We start from the raw sequence: 26,503 nt of genomic DNA, 5'->3' as shown, positions 1-26,503 counted from the left end.
ATCGGCTGCTTTGTATTTTTAATTGCAAACTGTGAATGATCTGTTAAGTTATAAGTTTTCTTCTTACGTTATGTCACAAATTCATTGTGGTTCCTCCCATTTTTAATCTTTTAAAGCAAATCAAGCATTTTATTTTATTGTTCTGCACTTCATAAAATTTTCCAGATTGTGAATGGTCTCATTCTGCAATAAAATGGATGTCCATTGACAACAGTGAGAAATTGCTGCGTAGACAAGGTGGGGCAAGTCTTGCACACTACATGTACACGCGTATCATCTGGTAGGCCACATCCTGTGGTAACAGGCACATTACCATCTCTGCAGTGCTGTACCAGTTCTTATGCCATGTGTCTGTTGCTCATTTCTGTTGACATTGTTATTGAAATAGCACTTACGCCTTTCCATTTTCTGTAATAACACAATATTTCAAAGCAGTGCAGATTCATGCATTATTTGTTCTTTAAAAAAAGGTTTATTTAAAATCGAAAAACTTAAGCACTGTTGGAATGACTAAGTGATATTTTGTTATTTTTATCCAGTTATTAGTAAAAATAAAACCATCTGTTATAACCGAGACAAACACTGGAAGATACTGGTTATTCAGTGCTAAAATACTGGTATCAGCTTTAATCCACCAATTTTTCCCATCCCTTGCAGCCAGGCACAGAAAGTTTGTTAAAATTAGCTAAAAGGATTTGGAGGACATGATGCAACAGCTGTTGACAACTTGGTTTTGGATCCAACAGTTTGCACTAGTTTAACTGAAAAGTCAACAGCAAAAAGGTTTATCTGATCATGATGGTCTCATTTTAACAACAAATTTTATTGACCATTTAGGTACAGATGATAGAGGAAAAGGATTGTAGTGTAGAATCACAGAATTTACAGAGAAATTATGGGAAAAATGGAGGGGATAAATTTTTTCTTAAACATATTCCTACAACACTAAATCTTTCTTTCTTCTTTTTTTTGTACCCCCCACCCCCTCTCACCCCCTTATAAGAAATACGGATGAAAATGAAGAATAGAAATGATAAGGGTATTCATCTCCTGGGTTTAAAGTAGCTATTAGGAAGCAAGAGCTCTGCAAAGTTCAGCGGATGGGGTGAAGTCACGAGTTGTAATTTCAGTAGCACCTGTGTTGTAAAAGCCTCCAGTCTCGTGTTCCTTTCTCTTCTTCTTTTTTTCTTTTTTTAAAAAAAGAAAAAGAAAAAAGGGAAAGAACCACCTTGTGTACTATGCTCAAAAAACAAAGCACAAACATTTTAGAACAGTATTAACCCTCGAATGGGCAAAGTGCACCAACCACAAACAACATTGTTTTGTAAGAGTCCAATGTTGTTCTACAGTTGCGAGCCTGCTTCCATTCCTGCATTATTGCTTCAGCTAACCCACTGATAAACTGTGTTGTTGTACACCCAAGTGGCAGTAGTAATATAAAATAAACACTGAGCTAGGTGAGAAAAACGTTACGGTACATGCAAGGAAGTGACTAATATTCTGAGCTAGCAGTGCAACCCTCTAATGAGGCAGTTGGAGTATTTGCATGATTGCCACAAGTTATGGAAATCAGGGTTTCAAACATATCAAAGAAATTTGGGGGACAAAAAGCTGGAAAAATCTCGTTTTTGTCTCAGTAGCATGAAATTATTTACTGAGATGTCACATGTCATCGCTGGCTGGGAGCAGCTGAGTACGTGCGCCACTTCCCTACTCTCTCGTTCTTACTGCTTCTTTCCTTCCCACTCTACACCTCACCTCAGCTTGCAGTCGGTGCTGCCACCTTCACACGGAGTGGGATCTGGTAATCCATTTCGTGAAACAGCTGCTCCGCATTCACTTCACTCACACTGGGACGTCCATTTCTCTTTGCCAGGCACAAGCACCCTGTCTTAACGAAGTTGTTGTGCCAGTGGCAAATGGCCTTCCTTGTCGGTGGCTTTTTACCGTTCTCGGTTCTAAACATCTGTCGTGTAGCACACTCGTTTTTGTCAAACTCTGACACACAGAAAGCTCGCTCCTCATTCGAACTCTCCACGTTTGCGTCTAGCGCTGACTGTCTGCAAATTACCAAACTTATGCTGTGGGGGAAGGAAAAAAAAAAAAAAAAAAAAAAAAAAAAAAAAAAAAAAAAAAAAAAAAAAAAAAAAAAATATCAGAGTTTCTCTTCAAAATGACTTATGTAAGATATCTATACAATGTTCGGTTCTTGTGCAATAAATAATTGAAAGTGTTCCCGGACTGTGTACATCCTGTACCGCAGTGTTGCTGTCTGTTAAGACTGACAACTCTATGCACATGCCGGTGCTCTTGGTCATTAAGTGAAGGTCGTCAGCCCCTGTGTTCCCTGTGGTGAGAGATAATGACTGAAATTTGTTGTTCTCAGCATGATATTAACACACTGGATGTCAGAATATTGAATTCCCTAAGGATTTCAAAAATGGAATGTCCCACATATCTAGCTGCAATTACCATTTTGTGATGAGAGTCTGTCAATCCTGTCGTGCATCCGTAATCTCGTCGGAGAGGTTTTCAAATGAATCACTCGAGTACAGACGACGGGTCTCCAATGTACCCTGCCACCATCTGTGCACGTGCAGATCGCTATCCCACAACTTTTGTCACCTCGGCGTATTAATAAAAGAAAGGAAGACACTCGCGAAAATCATGACAGCGTGAAAAATTCTGAGGTTAACATTGTGCTAACATTCGAGCATTAGGAGGTGGAACACGAGGTTCGACAGACCGAAATGAAAACGTCCAAAGTTTCTGCGTTTTTCGGTCAGTGTACAGTTGAAAACCCCACAGAGTCTTTCAGAATTCTCTAAGTTTTTCAGAATTATCTCAACATTTCCCCGAGTTTCAGGTGAAGTGAATTTTGTTCGACAATTCCAAATGGTATCTAATCTCGATTTTGTGCTAAGTGATGCAGTATATCCTTAGAAGCTTTTTGTTAATCAAAATTGCCACAATGTGTTTTAGTATAGTCGTTTATCACCAGTTAGTTGGTTATTCTGCTCCACAGGTTCTTCCAGTCGGACCTGCCAGTGATGAGCCCTCGAGCGACCCCCTGGCTTCTGAAAGAGAAGTGGTGAGTGCTTCACTTGTGGTCTGATTAATTGTGCTCGTATCTAGCAGGCTGCATTGCTGCACACATTGTGCTTTCTGTTTCTCCTGACACAGCCTCACTGTGTGACCAGGACTGCAGTCGGCCACACTCGCAGAATACCTGGTGATACCAAAGCATTCATCCTATTTTACAAGCTCGTATCTTTGCCGTGAATGGAGATACGATTTTGCGCTAAATTCTTGCTTGTGCACAGATATACAAAATTTTCTTACATTTTTAAAATATTTAAAAAAGAAAGATCCATCTGATTTCACAACAGTATATCTTTTACATGCTTGTACATACAGCCTTGGAGTGCATTTAGGGCAAACTTTTCAATGTTCCCTCCACCAGATGCACTAGAAAGATCCAGGCCATATGTGTTCAGCCTCATTTGACAAAGGCCCACAACATTTGGACGGACGGACGGACACACACACACACACACACACACACACACACACACACACACACACACACACACACACTGGTGGCGATCTCGGTGACAGTTAGAATTTTAAAATAACTAAATAAATTCGTAAGAAGTGGTAAACTGTTACAGTTTATTGCAGTGCTCCCCTTTCAGGTATGCACGTGTTGAGATTCGAATTTGTCATTGTCTTACTATAATATACATCAAGCAACTAACAACTGAATCATAAAATGTCAAATTATAAGGAGTTTCTGCAAACTGCAGTTTTCTTGCTTACTAAGAAATAAAAGTACATAAGAGACACTAATATTTTAAGCTGTGCTTAATTTTAATTGAAGCTTGTGAATTCGACAGCTGAGGAAAGTTGGCCACTTATCTCAGGGGCAGAACGGTAAGTCGCGTCACCACTGCGGGGCTATAGATAGTGACAGATGAAATTTTTGTCTTCCAGTAATGACAGCTTACGGGACTGCGCAGCTCGTACTGAACAGCTGCTGTGATATAAATTTTGAGACGAAAGTAACACTGATTTGTGAATCTGCATTATAGACACGGTCATCTCCAGTAGCGGTACATATTTGCAGCAAGTTATATAAACTAAACCGAGGCTGTTGTAATACAACGCAATGAGTAGAAGGAAGATGACATTCAAATTGTTGTAGTAAACATTTATGATCGTACGTCATATTACATAACGCATTTAAAGATAAGCACAACTGCTGCTAGCAATTTGTCAGTCACACGGACAACACATCGCCACTTAGGCTATTACACTGGCACAACTTTTGGTCTCATTGAAGATGGCAGCCATTCCATAAGGAGGAAAGTTGGTATGAAAAAGATAAATTCGGGTTTGTAGATACAGTCTTTTGTAAGTAAATGACTTGCTTCCAAAATTTAAAACTCGTGAACTGATGCTGGATAAGTACCCTGTCCAAAGTGCTGAAATATGATTTTGGATATGTTGTCTGACAACGAGTAAAACCAGTGCAAATATGGAGGAATACATACCAGTTACAACCGCACTGGTGATCATCCTTCAGTTTTGGTGACTGGTGATTCGTACAGAAGTTTGATGTCACACTTTAAAGTGCACCTCTTATTAGTATGCCTCCCATTACCAGGCAGTTGTAGGACTTGAGGAATTCATTAATGTAGTTTGAAATAACAATCAAATGTTTATATTAATATATTTAATTTTTGTCTCGCCCGTATAGTGAAAATCTAGGGATTTTATAAATGCCTTCCATCTACAACACATGTTACGGGATGAGGAAAGTAGTTTATTCAAACACTGTCATAAAAAAAAAAAAAAAAATCAAAATTATCAAATTCCTGCCCACAAAACACACATGATAAAGCTTCAGGACAGTTCAGAACTCTTAAGAATGAATGTAGAATAAAATTGTGTCTCATTACTGCAGATTTGTACGACATTAGCACAGGGGTTTTCTTTTTTCAGATTTTTTGTTCCGTATCTCTGGTCATAGATGTAGGCACCATATTTATCGAATCCACGGTCTTTCGTTTGCGTGCTACTACATTTCTGTAAATGAGAAAACAAAAAACTGCATCTATGTAAACCGTCCTTTGAACCGAAGAAAAATAACACTGTTTCACCACTCAGTTATTCGACTCACCGCTGCAGTGCCGTCAGCGAGAGGAAGAGGAAGCGAAGTTGGGAGTGGCGGCAAACTTATACAGATGAGGGCAGAAGGAGAAGTGACCGAGCTGTACGAATCATCTTCCTCGTTAGATGTGTGACACTTGATACGTGCCGCCAACTATCTGTGAAGGCGTGATCCGACAGCATATTGCTCAGTCGTCCCACAGTATTGCTGTGTACTGCAGCCACATTGTGAGAGTGTCGATGGCAACACCGTTGCGGTCACGTGTCGCTATAAAATGCGGCCCGTGTAAACACTACTTAACTCGTGGTTCTCGAGGAACACTGGGCAGTAAAACTTTCGGTAGCTGGAAACAGTTGGCAGTACGAAAACTGTGCCAGGTGGCAGTCAGACTTGTCCTGTGGTTCTGTGAATTACCCACTGCCGTCCCTGTGCGGGGCGCAATCTACCAAACCCACACACAATGAGAATAATACTAATAATAATAATAATAATAATAATAATAACAGACAGATGTAAGAAAAATAGCATAGTCAAGGGAAAACACACTAAACAAGTAGATTACATATTGTATAACCACAGCGGCTCCATAGAAGCAATGGAAAAAACAGATGCCTATAAATATCTAGGATACAGACAAAAAATAGGAATAGATAATACAAATGTTAAAGAAGAACTAAAAGAAAAATATAGACACAGACTAACAAAAATATTGAAAACAGAATTGACAGCAAGAAACAAGACAAAAGCTATAAATACTTATGCTATACCAATATTGACCTACTCATTTGGAGGAGTGAAATGGAGTAACACAGACCTAGAAGCACTCAATACACTTACACCATCACAATGCCACAAATATAGAATACATCACATACATTCAGCAACAGAAAGATTCACATAAGCAGAAAGGAAGGAGGAAGGGTATTTATCGACATAAAAAACCTACATAATGGACAGGTAGGCAATTGAGGAAAATTCTTTATAGAATGAGCAGAATCTAGCAAAATACACAAAGCAATCACTCATACAAATACATCAGCTACACCACTGCAATTTCATAACCACTTCTACAACCCTTTAGATCACATAACATCAACAGATACGAAGAAAGTAAACTGTAAAAAGAAAACACTACATGGCAAGCACCCGTATCATTTAACACAGCCACACATTGATCAAGACGCATCCGACACGTGGCTAAGAAAAGGCAATATATACAGTGAGACGGAAGGATTCGTGATTGCAATACAGGATCAAACAATAAACACCAGATATTACAGCAAGCATATTATTAAAGATCCCAATACCACAACAGATAAATGCAGACTTTGCAAACAACAAATAGAAACAGTAGATCACATCACAAGCGGATGTACAATACTAGCAAATACAGAATACCCCAGAAGACATGACAATGTAGCAAAAATAATACATCAACAGCTTGCCTTACAACATAAACCTATAAAACAACACGTTCCCACATACAAGTATGCACCACAAAATGTACTGGAGAATGATGAATACAAATTATACTGGAACAGAACCATTATAACAGATAAAACAACACCACATAACAAACCTGACATCATACTCACCAATAAAAAGAAGAAATTAACACAACTAATCGAAATATCCATACCCAATACAACAAATATACAGAAGAAAACAGGAGAAAAAATTGAAAAATACTTCCAACTGGCTGAGGAAGTCAAGGACATGTGGCATCAGGATAAAGCTGACAGTATACCAATTATACTATCAACTACAGGAGTCATGCCACACAATATCCACCAGTACATCAACGCAGTACAGCTACATCCAAACTTATATATACAACTACAGAAATCTGTAATTATTGATACATGTTCAATTACCATGATGATGATGGTGATTGACAATTGATGATGATGATGAGTAGGAGGTGCGGGGGGCATCCAGAACGTAAATGTGAATGTTTGGGTGTAATGCCCACATAACTGCCTTATGACAGCTTATCATTGGTTTCTGGTGTTTCGTACGATGCAGACAGTTGCTGCATATGGTTGTAAGTCCGATTTTATCACGGGGTTAGTGCTGTGATAGCTGTGACCACGAGTGTGTCAATTGCAAATCCTGGGAGCTGCAATATGCGACTTATTATTTGCTTGCTGCAGGCAGAACATTTTTAGACTGTGTGTCACTTGCCACAGTCCTGTTACAGTTTACGGCAGAGGTGTAACGAATGCAGTCAGTGTCCGATAGTGGTGCACGATGTTTAATAACGGGAAGACAGGTGTTCGTAGCAAAGAGAGATAGGAGCGATCTTTCATTGTCACAGATGTGATGCATACTGTGCTGCCCTTGAACGTCTCTGCCAGGCTATCCGGAACTGTCGAACAGGCGAGCTCGCACGCGGAATTGTCTTGTCGCATGACAGTGGGCGTATGCGTACTGCGCGGCGTTCACGAGCCTTGCCACTATAGAAATTCAGGAGGGACATGTTTGATTGTCCTCAGTGCAGTCTGTGTCTGGCACACTTTTTGCTGCTGTCTTGCTGGTAAACACTGTGCGAATGAAGAAGACCTGAATGATGCTGTCGCAATCTGGTCGAATAGTAGGCGGCTATACAGTATGAAGAGGGCAGCCCTAAATGTGCCGAGGTATGACAAATACACTCCTGGAAATGAAAAAAGAACACATTGACACCGGTGTGTCAGACCCACCATACTTGCCCCGGACACTGCGAGAGGGCTGTACAAGCAATGATCACACGCACGGCACAGCGGACACACCAGGAACCGCGGTGTTGGCCGTCGAATGGCGCTAGCTGCGCAGCATTTGTGCACCGCCCCCGTCAGTGTCAGCCAGTTTGCCGTGGCATACGGAGCTCCATCGCAGTCTTTAACACTGGTAGCATGCCGCGACTGCGTGGACGTGAACCGTATGTGCAGTTGATGGACTTTGAGCGAGGGCGTATAGTGGGCATGCGGGAGGCCGGGTGGACGTACCGCCGAATTGCTCAACACGTGGGGCGTGAGGTCTCCACAGTACATCGATGTTGTCGCCAGTGGTCGGCGGAAGGTGCACGTGCCCGTCGACCTGTGACCGGACCGCAGTTTCGTAGGGGACCGCACCGCCACTTCCCAGCAAATTAGGGACACTGTTGCTCCTGGGGTATCGGCGAGGACCATTCGCAACCATCTCCATGAAGCTGGGCTATGGTCCCGCACACTGTTAGGCCGTCTTCCGCTCACGCCCCAACATCGTGCACCCCTCCTCCAGTGGTGTCGCCACAGGCGTGAATGGAGGGACGAATGGAGACGTGTCGTCTTCAGCGATGAGAGTCGCTTCTGCCTTGGTGCCAATGATGGTCGTATGCGTGTTTGGCGCCGTGCAGGTGAGCGCCACAATCAGGACTGCATACGACCGAGGCACACAGGGCCAACACCCGGCATCATGGTGTGGGGAGCGATCTCCTACACTGGCCGTACACCTCTGGTGATCGTCGAGGGGACACTGAATAGTGCACGGTACATCCAAACCGTCATCGAACCCATCGTTCTACAATTCCTAGACTGGAAAGGGAACTTGCTGTTCCAACAGGACAATGCACGTCCGCATGTATCCCGTGCCACCCAACGTGCTCTAGAAGGTGTAAGTCAACTACCCTGGCCAGCAAGATCTCCGGATCTGTCCCCCATTGAGCATGTTTGGGACTGGATGAAGCGTCGCCTCACGCGGTCTGCACGTCCAGCACGAACGCTGGTCCAACTGAGGCGCCAGGTGGAAATGGCATGGCAAGCCGTTCCACAGGACTACATCCAGCATCTCTACGATTGTCTCCATGGGAGAATAGCAGCCTGCATTGCTGCGAAAGGTGGATATACACTGTACTAGTGCCGACATTGTGCATGTTCTGTTGCCTGCGTCTATATGCCTGTGGTTCTGTCAGTGTGATCATGTGATGTATCTGACCCCAGGAATGTGTCAATAAAGTTTCCCCTTCCTGGGACAATGAATTCACGGTGTTCTTATTTCAATTTCCAGGAATGTAGCTAAATGCCAAAGGCTGCCTTATGGAAAATCAGGCAAAGTATGTGCCAAAACAAATATATTCAGTGTCTGTATTATTAAAGAATATATTGGTGTGAAAAAATATTCTTTAGGTTCCGAATGCCTCCCGTAGTAGTAATTACAACCATTATTGAAGCAGTTCATTGTTACAGAATGGTGTTAAACACGAAAATGGCAGTGCGGTCATGCCCCATCTTGTTGAAGGTTGAACAGTTATCTGTGACAAAGATTTGTGTTACAAGAATTATAGTTAGGTGCAGTTACATCTTCACATAATACCAGCTTGCTATCTAGCTGTCAATGTGGAGAAATGCAAACATAAAAGTGTGGTGTTGCCCGACTGTAGGATTAGAGAGCTGACTAGTCTTTCGCGCCACAAAAACATTTGACAGTACCACTGAGTAAATATTTGAAGTGGAACGGCCACATACACTCAATTGTAGGGAAAGTGAATGATCCTCAGCCACAAAGCTTGTTGTCATTCACAGATTCTGGATGCAGATGTGAGATGTATTTAACAGTCCAGCAATGCTGTTTTCAGGGATTTAGCTGGAGCTGTACACAGAAACCTCCATCTAAATTTACATACATATTCTACAAACCAGTGTGAAGAGGGTATCTCCCATTGTACCAATTACTAGGCTTTTTTCTCATCGCATTCACATATGGAATGCAGGAAGAACATATGCTTAAATGCACCTGTGTGTGTAACAAGTCTGATTCTGTCCTCGTGATCTCTACAAGAGTGGTAAAAGCAGGTAGTTGCATATTCATCACTTGGAGGTGTCTCTTAAAACTTTGTACAAAAGTTTTCACGAGATAACTGGCGTCTTCCTTCAAGAGTCTACTAGTTAAGTTTCATCAGCATCCCCCTGAGGAATTATCGTGGGTCAAACAAATTTGCAGCCATTCACGTTGTCCTTCTCTGAATATATTCAATACCCTCTGTTAGTCGTGTATAGTGCAGGTCCCACACACTAGAGCAGTATTCAGACAAGCACTGTTCACACAAGTGTTTTACACTGTCCAGTCGTATTAATGTGGTCACCTGTCAGAAGCTTGAATAACCGCATATTGCAGCACAGACAGTTCCGAGATGTGCAGGAAGACTCAGTCAGGTTCTGTAAGGTGCCGACACAGATGCACTGACGTGTCAGCTCCAGTGCCATGGTCAGGTGCTCTAGGTTTCACGGTTGAGAACCCACGTGCAAACAGCACAGTCGAGCTGTTCCCACAGATTCTCAATTTGTTTTAAACCCAGGGAGTATGATAAACTAATTCTGGTGTTCTTCAAACCAAATGCGTACACCCTGGGCTGTGTGAGATACACTGCATTGGCAGCCTGGTAGATGCCATCTTGCCGTGGAATAACAAACTACACATTGTCGTCTAACTTACGATGAAGGCCTTACTGGCCGAAAGCTATATTTGTGACAGGTTTTGTTGTGCATATCTGCAACTCAGCATCTCTGCTATATGGTGAGTAGCAACTTTCCCTTTCAGAATATTGAAACTGCATGTAGGAGTGGACACAGTCTGCAAGGATAGATGTGTACTTTTGTCGTTCCATTGTGCCTTCCACAATGACGAGATCACCGAGACGATGCCACAAAAATGTTCCCCTGGCCATGTACACTACGTGACCAAAAGTACCTGGACACCCCCAATTACATACGTTTTTCATGTTAGGTGCATTGTGCTGCCACCTACTGCCAGGTACTCTATACCAGAGACCTCAGTAGTCGTCAGACATCGTGAGAGAGCAGAATGGGGCGCTCCACAGAACTCACGGACTTTGAATGTGGTCAGGTGATTGGGTGTCACTTATGTCATATGTCTGTAAGTGAGAGTTCCACACTCCTAAACATCCCTAGGTCCACTGTTTCCAATGTGATAGTGAAGTGGAAATGTGGAGGGACACAGCACAAAAGCGTACAGGCGGACCTCGTCTGTTGACTGACAGAGTACGCCGACTGTTGAACAGGGGCATAATGTGTAATAGGCAGATATTTATCCAGACCATCACACGTGAATTCCAAACTGCATCAGGATACACTGCAAATACTATGACAGTTAGGTGGGAGGTGAGAAAACTTGAATCTGATGGTCGAGCAGTTGCTCATAAGCCATACAGCACACCGGTAAATGCCAGATGATGCCTCGCTCAGTGTAAGGAGCATAAACGTTGGACGATTGAACAGTGGAAAAACATTGTGTGGAGTGACAAAGCACGGTACACAATGTAGTGATCCGATGGCAGGGCGGGAGTATGGCGAATGCCTGGTGAACGTCATCTGCCAGCGTGTGTAGTGCCGACAGCAAATTTTGGAGGCAGTGGTGTTATGGTGTGATCGTGTTTTGATGGAGGGGGCTTGCACCCCTTGTTGTTTTTATGGCACTATCACAGCAGAGGCCTATGTTGATGTTTTTAAGCACCTTCTCACTTCCCAGTGTCAAAGAGGAATTCGGGGACGGCAATTGCGTCTTTCAATACGATCGAGCTCCTGTTGGTAATGCACGGCCTGTGGCGGAGTGGTTACACGACAATAACATCCCTGTAACAGACTGGCCTGCACAGAGTCCTGACCTAAATCCTAGAGAACACCTTTGGGACGTTTTGGAACGCCGAGTTTGTGCCAAACCTCACCAACCGACATTGATACCTCTGCTCGTTGCAGTTCTCCGTGAAGAATGGGCTGCCATTCCACAAGAATCCTTCCGGTAGCTGACCAAACGTATGCCTACGGGAGTGGAAGCTGTAATCGAGGGTAAGGGTGGGGCAACACCGTATTGAATTCCAGCATTACTGATGGAGGGCGCCACAAACTTATGAGTCATTTTGAGCCAGGTTTCCGGATACTTTCGATAACATAGTGTAGCTCCCTCATGTGGCCTGTACTCGTCTGACAATTGTTGCTCGGTGTTTGCATTCATACATTTCACGCTATACACACCAGTATCTGCAAGACAGATCATAACACTCGATTCATCTGAGAATCCACACGTCACCAGTCACCGGACATCCAGTCGCGACAGTGGCCCCCAAATTCGGCCGTCGTCACCGCCGAACGGCAGTTGGCACAGGTGAGCAGAGTGGGCGCCTGCTGCAGAAGCCCACGTGCGACGACATTTGCCGAGCAGTCGTTGAGGAGGCGCCATCGGCAGCCCCACGGTTCGTCCGGGCAGTCAGTCGCCCGTGCACGTACCCGCAGACGTCATTTACCCCTGTCGTCTGTCCAGCACAGTTGCCTCAGTGCCAGTATCGGGCAGTACCATTTTGTCGTGCAGAGTATACTTCAACCGTGGCAGCACACCAACGGTTTACAAACTTAGCCATTTCGGAAATGCTTTGACCTTTATCCCAAATGCCAGTGATTACATCCTTTTTTGGACATCAGGTAAATCACTCCGTCTGTGCCGTTACAACAGAGACTGCGCCGCTGTCCTCACCCCCAGACTCTTCTGATATACCCTCCATTGCTAGTGGTGCCATGTGCTGTCTGTGAGTTGTTGGTCCACATTCACTTCAAACATACCATATTTACTCGAATCTAAGCCGCACTTTTTTCCCATTTTTGTAATCCAAAAAACCGCCTGCGGCTTAGAATCGATTGAGTACCTGGCAGTAGGTGGCAGCACAATGCACCTAATACAAAAAACACGTTTTTTGGGGGTGTCTGGATACTTTTGTTTACATAGTGTACCTATGACTTTTCAAGGTGTGAAGTGCACAGTTTTAAATTTCTGTTCCAATAAAACAAATTGCCAGTCTTTGCACCACTTTGAAATCTTATTGAGATCTGGTTGAATATTTATGTAACTGCTTTGAGACAGTACTTCATTGACATAATGACATCGTATGTAAAAAGTGTGAGGTTATTATTAATATTCTCATAATGCAGCACCTTTACTAACCTCTGTCTTTGATAAATTTGTTAAAATGCCTAATACAGTCTGTCATGCATTTGAGTAACTAAGTGTAGAGTTGTAATGCTTTGCGTTGAAGTTAAGCTTGTTCATTGTGACAGTTGTGGTTCCTAATGTTTCAGATACCCGATTCCATGAATGAGGGATTTTATCCGACGGGGTAAGTTTTTATTCTTCTCTGGAAAGTGGTTCATCGTGATAGATGTAGAACACTACTTTTTAAATTAAATGATGAATTGAAGGGCTTAGTTGAAGAAGAAGGTACCCCTCAAAAGTGTACTTTTGAGATATTTACCATTTTTTTTAAATAGCCGGTAACTTTATCATAACAGTAAGAATCAGAAAATGTTTTATGGGTTAGGTTATGTGGGTATTGTATTAAATTCCTGCAAATGTGACACAGAATGCATTGATTATTATAAGAAAAACTGTCACTTTACTAACGACACACAGATAATGTTGCATACACAATACACATTTTCAGATACAACAGAGAAACAATAAGTAACATCATTTTCATTAATTGCATTTTCTTTAAATCATACTCGTTATTTTTATAAAAGCTGTAGCGAACAGGAGGCAGAAACTTCAACACTGACATTATATGAAACACTGTAGGAGCATTGATGGGCCAATCATTAAAACACCTACGTTCCAGAACAGTGTCATTTATTTTCTATGCCATACTTCTGCCCCACTGCAGATTTAAAGTAGTATAGTGGTCTGTATCACTGTATGTGAACTATACATGGTCTTAATGTCCTCACTGGAATCTTAGAATAGATGACTTTCAGGAGTTCTCAATTGCGTCAGAAGTGGTGTTTTTTTACTCAAAAAAGTATTCTCTCTGTATTTCTACTACATTCTCTGTTGTTGCCCACTGTTACGTGCCTGTTTTCTGCTCCTATCTTTTCTCTTTACTGTATTTCTCTTCCTCATTTTGCCTTCAGTTTCTATACTTTCACTATTTATTACAAAACTATCACTTCCTCTGTGGGCCATGTCACATAATATGCACCTAGTGCAGTTTTCATCAAACTGAGGGATACACTTGTATTCCACTAAGGACTTAAATTGTGCTCAGTAGATAGTGATAATTCAATCTACTGAGACTTGAAATATTGTCAACTTTCCAAGATACTAGTGAATAACTCAGAGGTAGTGTCCAAAGGCTCATGGACAAGATGGTATGTCATCTCCCTTACTTAATGAATGCATATGATTTATTTACCGGTGCATTAATATAATTACTTATGTATTTGCACCTGGAGTGGACATAAGTAAGGGCAATGCATAACAAAGTATTCTTGTTGTACTTATCGCGTAATTTGCCTGATTCCTTCTAATTAAAACTCCAGGTCATACAATTTACGGAGGTTTATTTGTTGATGATAACATTTTTCCAAAGTCATTGTAGAATACATCAAACTTCATAAATAGTCTCTTTGACAATCCAACAGCTGACAGACCGACTTACTGGCCGAAAAGACTTGACTACAAAGTGAACCCCTAGGCGAACTGACACTGCATTTCCGTGTTTGCTTATGTATATTCCAAACATGAGTGTTCATTACTACAATTATTACACCATCGTGAAATTAATAGTTACAATTAAAAGCTACAAATATACAAAAGATTACTTACAGCATAAAATACTAGTTCATTACAGGTGAGTTTTAGGTTAGAAATTGTACGATTTAAGATTGAAGATTAAATATGACTTTTTTACAATAATGCGTTTCATTAATTTAATAAATACACTACTGACCATTAAAATTGCTACACCAAGAAGAAATGCAGATGATAAACGGGTATTCATAGGACAAATATATTATACTAGAACTGACATGTAATTACATTTTCATGCAATTTGGGTGCATAGATCCTGAAAAATCAGTACCCAGAACAACCATCTCTGCCTGTAATAACGGGCTTGATACGCCTGGGCATTGAGTCAAACAGAGCTTGTATGGCGTGTACAGGTACAGCTGCCTATGCAGCTTCGACACGATACCACAGTTCATCAAGAGCAGTGGCTGGCGTATTGTGACGAGCCAGTTGCTCGGCCACCATTGACCAGAGATTTTCAGTTGGTGAGAGATCTGGAGAATGCGCTGACCGGGGCAGCAGTCAAACATTTTCTGTATCGAGAAAGGCCCGTACAGGACCTGCAACATGTGGTCGTGCATTATTCTGCTGAAATGTAGGGTTTCGCAGGGATCGAATGAAGGGTAGAGCCACGGGTCGTAACACATCGGAAATGTAACGTCTACTGTTCAAAGTGCCGTCAAAGCGAACAAGAGGTGACCGAGACTTGTAACCAATGGCACCCCCTACCATCACGCTGGGTGATACGTCAGTACGGCGATGACAAATACCCTCTTTCAGTGTGCATTCACTGCGATGTCGCCGAACACGGATGCGACCATCGTGATGCTGCAAACAGAACCTGGATTCATCCGAAAAAATGACGTTTTGGCATTTGTGCACCCAGGTTCGTCGTCGAGTACACCATTGCAGGCGCTCCTGTCTGTGATGCAGCGTCAAAGCTAACTGCAGCCACAGTCTCCAAGCTGATAGTCCATGCTGCTGCAAATGTCGTCGAACTGTTCGTGAAGATGGTTGTTGTGTATGAGAAATCGGTTGGAAACTTTCCGCATGTCAGCATGTTGTAGGTGTAGCCACCGGCGCCAACCTTGTGTGAATGATAATCATTTGCATATCACAGCATCTTCTTCCTGTTGGTTAAATTTCATGTCTGTAGCACGTCATGTTCGTGGCCAGTAGTGTACAAATCAACTATCAATCGGAGAATATTGCTAACATTTACGTAATGAATATAATACAGGGAAACATTTCACGTGGAAAAAATATATCTAAAAACAAAGATGGTGGAACTTAGCAAACGAAAGCTTTGGTATGTTGATAGAGGCATAAACAAACACAAACAAACATACACACAAAATTCAAGCTTTCGCAACCCACGGTTGCTTCATCAGGAAAGAGGGAAGGAGAGGGAAAGACGAAAGGATGTGGGTTTTAAGGGAGATGATAAGGAGTCATTCCAATCCCGGGAGCGAAAATACTTTATTTGGGCGGGGGGGGGGGGGGGGGGGGGGGGGGGAAGGACAGGTATACACTCACACACGCACACACATATCGATCCGAACATACACAGACACAAGCAGACATATATAAAGGCAAAGAGTTTGGGCAGAGATGTCAGTCGAGGTGGAAGTACAGAGGCAAAGATGTTGTTGAAAGACAGGTGAGGTATGAGCGGCGGCAACTTGAAATTAGTGGAGGTTGAGGCATGGTGGGTAACGGGAAGGGAGGATATACTGAAGAGCAAGTTCCCATCTCCGGAGTTCTGACAGGTTGGTGTTAGTGGGAAGTATCCAGATAACCCGGACGGTGTAACACTGTGCTGAGATGTGCTGGCTGTGCACCAAGGCATGTTTAGCCACAGGGTGATCCTCATTACCGACAAACACTGTCTGCCTGTGTTCATTCATGCAAATGGACAATTTGTGGCTGGTCATTCCCACATAGAAAGCTTCACAGTGTAGGCAGGTCAGTTGGTAAATCACGTGGGTGCTTTCACACGTGGTGCTGCCTTTGATCGTGTACACCTTCGGGGTTACAGGACTGGAGTAGGTGGTGTTGGGAGGGTGCATGGGACAGGTTTTACACCGGGGGCGGTTACAAGGGTAGGTCCAGAGGATAGGGAAGGTGGTTTGGGGATTTCATAGGGATGAACCGAGAGGTTACGAAGGTTTGGTGGACGGCGGAAAGACACTCTAGGTGGAGTGGGGAGGATTTCGTGAAGGATGGATCTCATTTTAGGGCAGGATTTGAGGAAGTCGTATCCCTGCTGGAGTGCCACATTCAGAGTCTGATCAAGTCCCGGAAAGTTTGTTGTTGTTGTGGTCTTCAGTCCTGAGACTTGTTTGATGCAGCTCTCCATGCTACTCTATCCTGTGCAAGCTTCTTCATCTCCCAGTACCTATTGCAGCCTACATCCTTCTGAATCTGCTTAGTGTAGTCATCTCTTGGTCTTCCTCTACGATTTTTACCCTCCACGCTGCCCTCCAATACTAAATTGGTGATCCCTTGATGCCTTAGAACATGTCCTACCAATCGATCCCTTCTTCTGGTCAAGTTGTCCACAAACTTCTCTTCTCCCCAATCCTATTCAATATTTCCTCATTAGTTATGTGATCTACCCATCTAATCTTCAGCATTCTTCTGTAGCACCACATTTCGAAAGCTTCTATTCTCTTCTTGTCCAAACTATTTAACGTAAATGTTTCACTTCACCATATATGGCTACACTCCATACAAATACTTTCTGAAACGAATTCCTGACACTAAAATCTATACTAGATGTTAACAAATTTCTCTTCTTCAGAAACGCTTTCCTTGCTATTGCCAGTCTATATTTTATATCCTCTCTACTTCGACCATGATCAGTTAGTTTGCTCCCCAAATAGCACAACTCCTTTACTACTTTACGTGTCTCACTTCCTAATCTAATTCCCTGAGCATCACCAGACTTAATTCGACTACATTCCATTATCCTCGTTTTGCTTTTGTTGATGTTCATCTTATATCCTTCTTTCAAGAGACTATCCATTCCGTTCAACTGCTCTTCCAAGTCCTTTGCTGTCTCTGACAGAATTACGATGTCATCGGCGAACCTCAACATTTTTATTTCTTCTCCATGGATTTTAATAACTATTCCGAATTTTTCTTTTGTTTCCTTCACTGCTTGCTCAATATACAGATTGAATAACATCGAGGAGAGACTACAACCCTGTCTCACTCCCTTCCCAACCACTGCCGCCCTTTCATGTCCCTCGACTCTAATAACTGCCATCTGGTTTCTGTACAAACCGTAAATAGCCCTTCGCTCCCCGTATTTCACCCCTGCCACCTTCACAATTTGAAAGAGAGCATTCCAGTCAACATTGTCAAAAGCCTTCTCCAAGTCCACAAATGCCAGAAACGTAGGTTTGCCCTTCCTTATTCTAGCTTCTAAGGTAATTCGTAGGGACAGTATTGCCTCACGTGTTCCAACATTTCTACGGAATCCAAACTGATCTTCCCTGAGGTCGGCTTCTACTAGTTTTTCCATTCGTCTGTAAAGAATTCGCGTTAGTATTTTGCAGCTGTGACTTATTAAACTGATAGTTCCGTAATTTTCACATCTGTCAACACTTGCTTTCTTTGGGATTGGAATTATTATATTCTTGTTGAAGTCTGAGGGTATTTCGCCTGTCTCATACATTTTACTCACCAGATGGTAGAGTTTTGTCAGGACTGGCTCTCCCAAGTCTGTCAGTAGTTCTAATGGAATGTTGTCTACTCCCGGGGCCTTGTTTCGACTTAGGTCTTTCAGTGCTCTGTCAAACTCTTCATGCAGTATCGTATCTCCCATTTCATCTTCATCTACATCCTCTTCCATTTCCATAATATTGTCCTCAAGTACATCAACTATGTATAGACCCTCTATATACTCCTTCCACCTTTCTGCTTTCCCTTCTTTGCTTTGAACTGGGTTTCCATCTGAGCTCTTGATGTTCATACCAGTGGTTCTCTTATCTCCAAAGGTCTCTTTAATTTTCCTGTAGGCAGTATCTACCTTACCCTAGCGAGATAAGCCTCTACATCCTTACATTTGTCCTCTAGCCATCCCTGCTTAGCCATTTTGCACTTCCTGTCAATCTCATTTTTGAGATGCCTGTATTCCTTTTTGCCTGCTTCATTTACTGCATATTTATATTTTCTCCTTTCATCAATTAAATTCAATATTTCTTCTGTTACCCAAGGATTTCTACTAGCCCTTGTCTTTTTACCTACTTGATCCTCTGCTGCCTTCACTACTTCATCCCTCAAAGCTACCCATTCTTCTTCCACTGTATTTCTTTCCCCCATTCGTGCAATTGCTCCCTTATGCTCTCCCTGAAACTCTGTACAACCTCTGGTTCTTTTAGTTTATCCAGGTCCCATCTCCTTAAATTCCCACCTTTTTGCAGCTTTTTCAGTTTTAATCTACAGGTCATAACCAATAGATTGTGGTCAGAGTCCACATCTGCCCCTGGAAATGGCTTACAATTTAAAACCTAGTTCCTAAATCTCTGTCTTACCATTATATAATCTATCTGAAACCTGTCAGTATCGCCAGGCTTCTTCCATGTATACAGCCTTCTTTTATGATTCTTGAACCAAGTTGATGATTAAGTTGTGCTCTGTGCAAAATTCTACCAGGCGGCTTCCTCTTTCATTTCTTTGCCCCAGTCCATATTCACCTACTACGTTTTTTTCTCTCCCTTTTCCTACTACCGAATTCCAGTCACCCATGACTATTAAATTTTCGTCTCCCTTTTCTACCTGAATAATTTCGTTTATCTCATCATACATTTCCTCAATTTGTTCATCATCTGCAGAGCTAGTTGGCATATAAACTTGTACTACTGTAGTAGGCATGGGCTTTGTGTCTATCTTGGCCACAATAATGCATTCACTATGCTGTTTGTAGTAGCTTACCCGCATTTCTATTTTCCTATTCATTATTAAACCTACTCCTGCATTACCCCTATTTGATTTTGTGTTTATAACCCTGTAGTCATCTGACCAAAAGTCTTTTTCCTCCTGCCACCAAACTTCACTAATTCCCACTATATCTAACTTTAACCTGTCCATTTCCTTTTTTTTAAATTTTCTAACCTTCTTGCCCGATTAAGGGATCTGACAATCCACGCTCCGATTCGTAGAACGCCAGTTTTCTTTCTCCTGATAGCGACATCCTCTTGAGTAGTCCCCGCCCGGAGATCCGAATGGGGGACTATTTTACCTCCGGAATATTTTATCCAAGAGGATGCCATTATCATTTAATCATACAGTAAAGCTGCATGTCCTCGGGAAAAATTACGGCCGTAGTTTCCCCTTGCTTTCAGCCGTTCGCAGTACCAGCACAGCAAGGCCATTTTGGTTATTGTTACAAGGCCAGATCAGTCAATCATCCAGACTGTTGCCCTTGAAACTACTGAGAAGGCTGCTGCCCCTCTTCAGGAACCACAAGTTTGTCTGACCTCTGTATCCTGTATCCTGTCACAAGTGGAGCACTTTTGGGGTTCTTCTGTGGGAGGTTCTGGGTTTGAGGGGATGAGGAAGTAGCTCTGGTTATTTGCTTCTGTACCAGGTCGAGAGGGTAGTTGCCGGATTCGAAAGCTGTTTTCAGGTTGTTAGTGTAATGGTTCAGGGATTCAGGGCAAGCAGATTCATTTGCCACGAAGACCTAGGCTGTAGGGAAGGGACCGTTTGAAATGGAATGGGTGGCAGCTGTCATAATGGAGGTACTGTTGTTTGTTGGTGGGTTTGATGTGGACGGATGTGTGGAGCTGGCCATTGGACCGATGGAGGTCAACGTCAAAGAAAGTGGCATGGGATTTGGAGTAGGACCAGGTGAATCTGATGGAACCAAAGATGGAGAGGAAATTCTGGAGTTCTTCTTCCCTGAGAGTCCAGATCATGAAGATGTAATCAATCAATCTGTACCAAACTTTGGGTTGGCTGGCCTGGCTAACCAAGAAGGCTTCCTCTAAGTGACCCATAAATAGGTTGGCATACGAGGGGGCCATCCTGGTACCCGTGGCTGTTCCCTTTAATTGTTGGTATGTCTGGCCTTCAAAAGTGAAGAAGTTGTGGGTCAGGATGAAGCTGGCTAAGGTGATGAGGAAAGAGGTTTTAGGTAGGGTGGCAGGTGATCGGCGTGAAAAGAAATGCTCCATCGCAGCGAGGCCCTGGACGTGCGGAATATTTGTGTATATGGAAGTGGCATCAATGGTAACAAGGATGGTTTCTGGGGGTGACAGATTGGGTAAGGATTCCAGGCGTTCGAGAAAGTGGTTGGTGTCCTTGATGAAGGATGGGAGACTGCATGTAATGGGTTGAAGGTGTTGATCTACGTCCGCAGAGATACGTTCTGTGGGGGCTTGGTAACCAGCTACAATGGGGCGGCCAGGATGTTTGGGTTTGTGAATTTTAGGAAGTAGGTAGAAGTAGGGGTACGGGGTGTAGGTGGACTCAGGAGGTTGATGGAGTCAGGTGAAAGGTTTTGTAGGGGGCCTAAGGTTCTGAGGATTCCTTGAAGCTCCGCCTGGACATTAGGAATGGGATTACCTTGGCAAACTTTGTATGTAGTGTTGTCTGAAAGCTGTCTCAGTCTTTCAGCCAAATACACCCACCCAAGTACCACGGTCGTGGGACCCTTGTGCGCCGGAAGAATGACGATGGATCGGTCAGCCTTCAGATCACGGATAGCCTGGGCTTCAGCAGTGGTGATGTTGGGAGTAGGATTAAGGTTTTTTTTATGAAGGATTGAGAGGCAAGTCTGGAAGTGAGAAATTCCTGGAAGGTTTGGAGAGGGTGATTTTGAGGAAGAGGAGTTGGGTCCCACTGTGACGGAGGACAGAACTGTTCCAGGCAGAGTTCAATTTGGATAGTGTCTTGTGGAGTTGGATCATTAGGAGTAGGATTAGGATCATATTTCTTCGTGGCAAAGTGATATTTCCAGCAGAGACTACGAGTGTAGGACAGTAAATCTTTGATGAGGGCTGTTTGGTTGAATCTGGGAGTGGGGCATAAGGTGAGGCCTTTGGATAGGGCAGGGGTTTCGGATTGGGAGAGAGGTTTGGAGGAATTAGAGTGTTGTGGTTCCAGATTGTGTTGATTGGAATTTCGAGGTTTTGGAGGGAGTGGAGCTGGAAGTGGGAGATTGAGTAGATGGGAGAGACTGTGTTTGTGTGCGATGAGAAGAGGTTGAGGTTTGCTGGAAAGGTTGTGAAGGGTGAGTGAGTTGCCTTTCTGGAGGTGGGAAACCAGGAGATTAGATAGTTTTTTGAGGTGGAGGGTGGCATGCTGTTCTAATTTGCGGTTGGCCTGTAGGAGGATGCTGTGAACAGTCGGTGTGGATGTGGGAGAGGAAAGATTGAGGACTTTTATTAAGGATAGGATTTGACGGGTGTGTTCATTGGCCGAGTTGATGTGGAGGTGAAGGGTTGGGTGGGTGAGGGCAATGGATTATTCAGTTTGGAAGTGGTATAGGGACTGATGGAAAGAAGGGTTGCAGCCAGAGATGGGAACTTTAAGTGTGAAACCTTTGGGGGTAATACCAAATGTCAGACAAGCCTGAGTAAATAAAATATGGGAGCATAATCTGGCTAGGGCGAAGGCATGTTTGCGGAGGGAATGTAAATAAAACTTAATGGGGTTGTTGTGAGGATGTTGCGAGTGTGACATGGTATTAGAAAGTGGAAAGTGTAACATGAGGCAGAAATGAAAGTAAAAATATATGGGGAGAGATAAAGGTGAACTAGAAAGCAACTGGAGATCTGGTGTGAAAAAAGTCGAAAAATTGTTGGTTAAAGCTGAGCTATGTTGATCCTGTGGTGAACTTGGTTTGGTAGACAATGATGTGCACAAAGGTTAGGTGGTTGTGTTGCCGCCAAAACACGTTAAAGGGTGGAAATCCTCCCCACTCCACCAAGAGTGTCTTTCCGCCGTCCACCAAACCTTCGTAACCTCTCGGATCATCCCTATGAAATCTCCAAACCACCTTCCCTACCCTCTGGCTCCTACCCTTGTAAACCCCCCCCCCCCTCCCCCCCCCCCCGGTGTAAAACCTGTCCCATTCACCCTCCCACCACCATAAATCTGTGCAAGAGTGTCACTGAGATGCTGAAAGGACTGAACTGGCAGACTCTTGATGAGAGATGGAAACTGTCCCAACGAAGTTGATATACGGTATTTCAAGAATCGGCTTTAAATGATGACTCTAGGAATGTACTGCAGTCCTTTACGTACCGCTCGTATAGGGACTGTGAGAATAAGATCTTATTAGTTACCAGTTCACAAAAGCACTCAATCAATCATTCTTCCTGCACTACATACGTGAATGAAACTGGAAGAAACTGTAACTGGTACAATGGGACGTACCGTCTGCCCTGCACTTCACAGTGGTTTGTAGAGTATAGATGTATTATTCATTATTTTCATCGTGGCAGCAATGCCGGCAACTGTTACAAAATTGTTTGGAATGAAAAACAGCCCACAGTTGCACTAATTATGTTTATACTACATCTTGACCACGGTTTCAACTATAATAATATAGCCATCTTCAGAAGTCCTAAAAAGTGATCAAAATAACATGTAGGCCAGTAATACAATCTATATATAAGTTTCTAAAATTATGTATGTGATAAAATATTACTTACATAAGCTTTTAAAAATGAAGAATATCTTGCCCAGTGCCTGCATCACAATCAATAAAATAACTTCAACAGACATAAGCCTGTTTCGAACGTAAGTGAAACTGCATACGGCACAGAAAGGTTGACTAAAGTGTTATAGGATGGGTGTTCAGGAGCATTGTGTTTTAGAAAGGGTGGAGGAAGTTTTTAGGGGTGTGGAAGGACGAATATGCCATCGAGGCATATTCAGGAAACTATTAAGTGTCGGGGGAGGTGGTAGATAATTACAATAGTCATTTTCTCAGCTATAGGTAATTATGGAATAGGGCAAGAGTAGCTGTGGTACTTTCCTAAGATGGTGCTGGGAATGACGTTCCAACTGGAGAAGGCCAATAAAAGGCAGGGCCACGTGTGAAAGCAACTATCCTATATATCAGTTGCGTTGCTATTACTAATCCGCATTCTGTGTGGGCGCGAGAAGTAACCCACTGTGTACTTGCACAAGTGGCCGCTGCCAAACTGCGGCAAACCACAAACTTGACCATCCAGTTGTCGCACGTGCTGCACATCACAGTACACAAGACTTTAACAGCTGTTTCACTGTGCAAGCCATTTGGATTCTCCCTTTCAGCAGGAGCTTCTCTGAACTTTACAGGTGGGGACTGTCTCTCCTATGCTCCACACGTCTGCTATCTTGCTCCCACTATCTCACCTTACCTTTTTCCTACTCTCTTCTGCCCACACCACTCCTTCCCTGCCCAGACTGTCTACTAATAAACTCCTCCCACCCCCCTCACTCCCCTAGTCCCATGCAGGATGCAGCAGACTCTCTCTCTCTCTCTCTCTCTCTCTCTCTCGCTCTCACTCTCACTTTCCTTCCCTCTCCCTTTCTCTTCCCTCCCTGCCTCCCTCTCCATCTCCACCTTCCTCTCCTTTCCTCCCCTCTGCCTCTTATATGCTCTCCCCTCGGATAAAACCTTGTTGTGCAGGCACTGTGTCATCTGTCAAAATAGCTGCCTCACCCTACCCCACTACCCTCTCTTCACCTTTTATCCCCTTTCCTAGCCCCTTCCCTCCATTTGACAGCCAGCTGCTCTCAATAATTAAGTGATAATTAACAGTCAGTCTCACTGTGGCCACAGACGTGTATACAGGGTGTCCCACTCAAACCTTCCTGATTTCAAAGAGGGATGGAGGGGCGGGGGGACACAATACGACAATGAAAAATGCACCATATCGTAGAGCATCTCAAAGAATATATTTATTTATCACCAACACACCTCTACGTGTGAGCCATTTGCAGCACGAAGAATATCTAGTCTATATTCAATTTCTTGCCAAGTTCTTTGTAACATGTTAAAAAATATATCAGCTTAACCACTTGTTTATAGCGTAAAACACTAAGATTGATGCATTTCGGAAATCGAGCTTCCATCATCAGAATAATAAAAAGTAAAAGAACCTGTTAAAACAAAACTCGCACCAGGCACAATAAAATTAAAACATCATGGCTACTTCCATTGTTGCAGCCGTATTTTCCAAGGTGCATCTCCATATAGTCGTCAAAATATAAAAACACTAAAATGGTATCGCCTATGGTGTTCAATATCTAACCACATGGCTCTCTCCTCTATCGTCGTAAACCGCCCGTGTGTCTTCGTTGATACCACACACTACGTAGCCAAACACTACACTGAAACGTGAGTGAGCTCACGCACAAGTAAATGAGGAAGTCACAGAGATGTCTATACAAACAGATAACGTATACATGTTCCAAGGACCTCATGAAATGATGGTATTCTGCCAATTGCTAAAAATGTAGTTACTAAAAGAAACCAGTGAAATGTTTGAAAAAGTTATTTGTATCATCAGTTAGCTGCTCATTCAGTGTGTTCTGATTATCCACGCTATGTATCGTAATTTCCAGCTGTTCTAGTAGATTCAGCTTTTTGCCTTTGTCCTGTCTATGTAAAATAACGAGATCCTGATCTGTTTCCAACATGGCATGCCCCGTTTCCCAAATATGTGTGGCTGCAGCTGACTTTTCAAAATTATTAAGCCGGAAAGCATCGCTATGTTCTTTTTAACGTACTTTAAAGGACCTACCAGTTTGGCCTACATAACTTGCCTTGCACGTGTTACACTGAATTTTATAAACCCCAGCTCTCTCATATTTATTGCTTTCCTGCTGTAAATTATTTCTTAGTTTAAACTGTAGCGTATTATTGGAGTGAAAAGCAGTATCAACTTTAAAAGGTTTGGAAATGTTAGCCACTGGTATTGTGGCTCTCGTAATATTATTTGCGGTGTTCTTCCTTGCATTCGCGCGCTGTTTCTGTCGTATTAATTTATTGACAACGTTTTGGTGATATCCGTTAGCTCTGCCTCGGTGTTTCACGATGTTCAGCTGTCATTCTGTCTTCTTCATTCATAGGGACTCCAAAGGCTCTATCTATCAAAGACCTCAAAGTAGAAAGTTTCTGGCTATTACGATGGCAGGAATTATTTTGTATCAACACATCAATTGTGGTTGGTTTCCTAAACATTTTAAAAACATGTTTTGTTTCCTAATACTTAGGTCGAGAAATTGCAGTTCACAATTTTTCTCTTCTTCCACAGTGAATTCAGTTTTACTGTGTAACTCATTAAATTTATTTACTATTTCTGCAACTTCTTTTTCTTGTCCATTAATAAGAAGCAGTGTCTCATCTACATAGTGTTTGTAATATACAGAAAGAAAAAGAGATGCACCTAGGAAGATCTGGCTGCAATAAGGGAAGTAGCCATGTTTTAATTTTATTATCAATTTTATTGTTCCTGGTGCATGTTCCATTTTAGCGAGTTTTAACAGGTTCTTTTACTTTTTATTATTCTGATGATGGAAGCTTGACTTCCGAAACGCGTCAATCTTGGTGTTTTACAGTATGAACAAGTGGTTGAGCCAATATATTTTTTACATTGACATTCACAACCACGACCTCTCATCCAGTATGGATAAAATCAAAGTTCTTTGTAACATTTCCTCCGTTATTGTTGCAATCGCATTAGTGATACGATGTCACAACATAGAAATATCGTCCACTTTAGTCACACACGC

The 26,503-nt window shown here is 42.8% G+C and overlaps 1 protein-coding gene across 2 annotated transcripts in view; it reads left to right on the top strand.

Annotated features, from left to right (window-relative positions):
* The window catches only part of LOC126295421 (zinc finger protein 436-like), a 204,318-nt gene that overhangs the window by 161,904 nt on the left and 15,911 nt on the right, over positions 1 to 26,503 (top strand). For both annotated transcript variants that reach the window (XM_049987898.1, XM_049987899.1), the window contains 2 exons: positions 3,026 to 3,091; positions 13,276 to 13,313. In XM_049987898.1, coding sequence (XP_049843855.1) covers positions 3,026 to 3,091; positions 13,276 to 13,313 — 104 coding nt within the window. The remainder of the gene's footprint in view (positions 1 to 3,025; positions 3,092 to 13,275; positions 13,314 to 26,503) is intronic.

The sequence above is a fragment of the Schistocerca gregaria genome, chromosome 11 (assembly GCF_023897955.1).
Source record: "Schistocerca gregaria isolate iqSchGreg1 chromosome 11, iqSchGreg1.2, whole genome shotgun sequence".
Taxonomy (NCBI): Eukaryota; Metazoa; Arthropoda; class Insecta; order Orthoptera; family Acrididae; genus Schistocerca; species Schistocerca gregaria.
The sequence above is the reverse complement of the archived record's forward strand: the minus strand, read 5'-3'. Positions and strand labels throughout refer to the sequence as shown.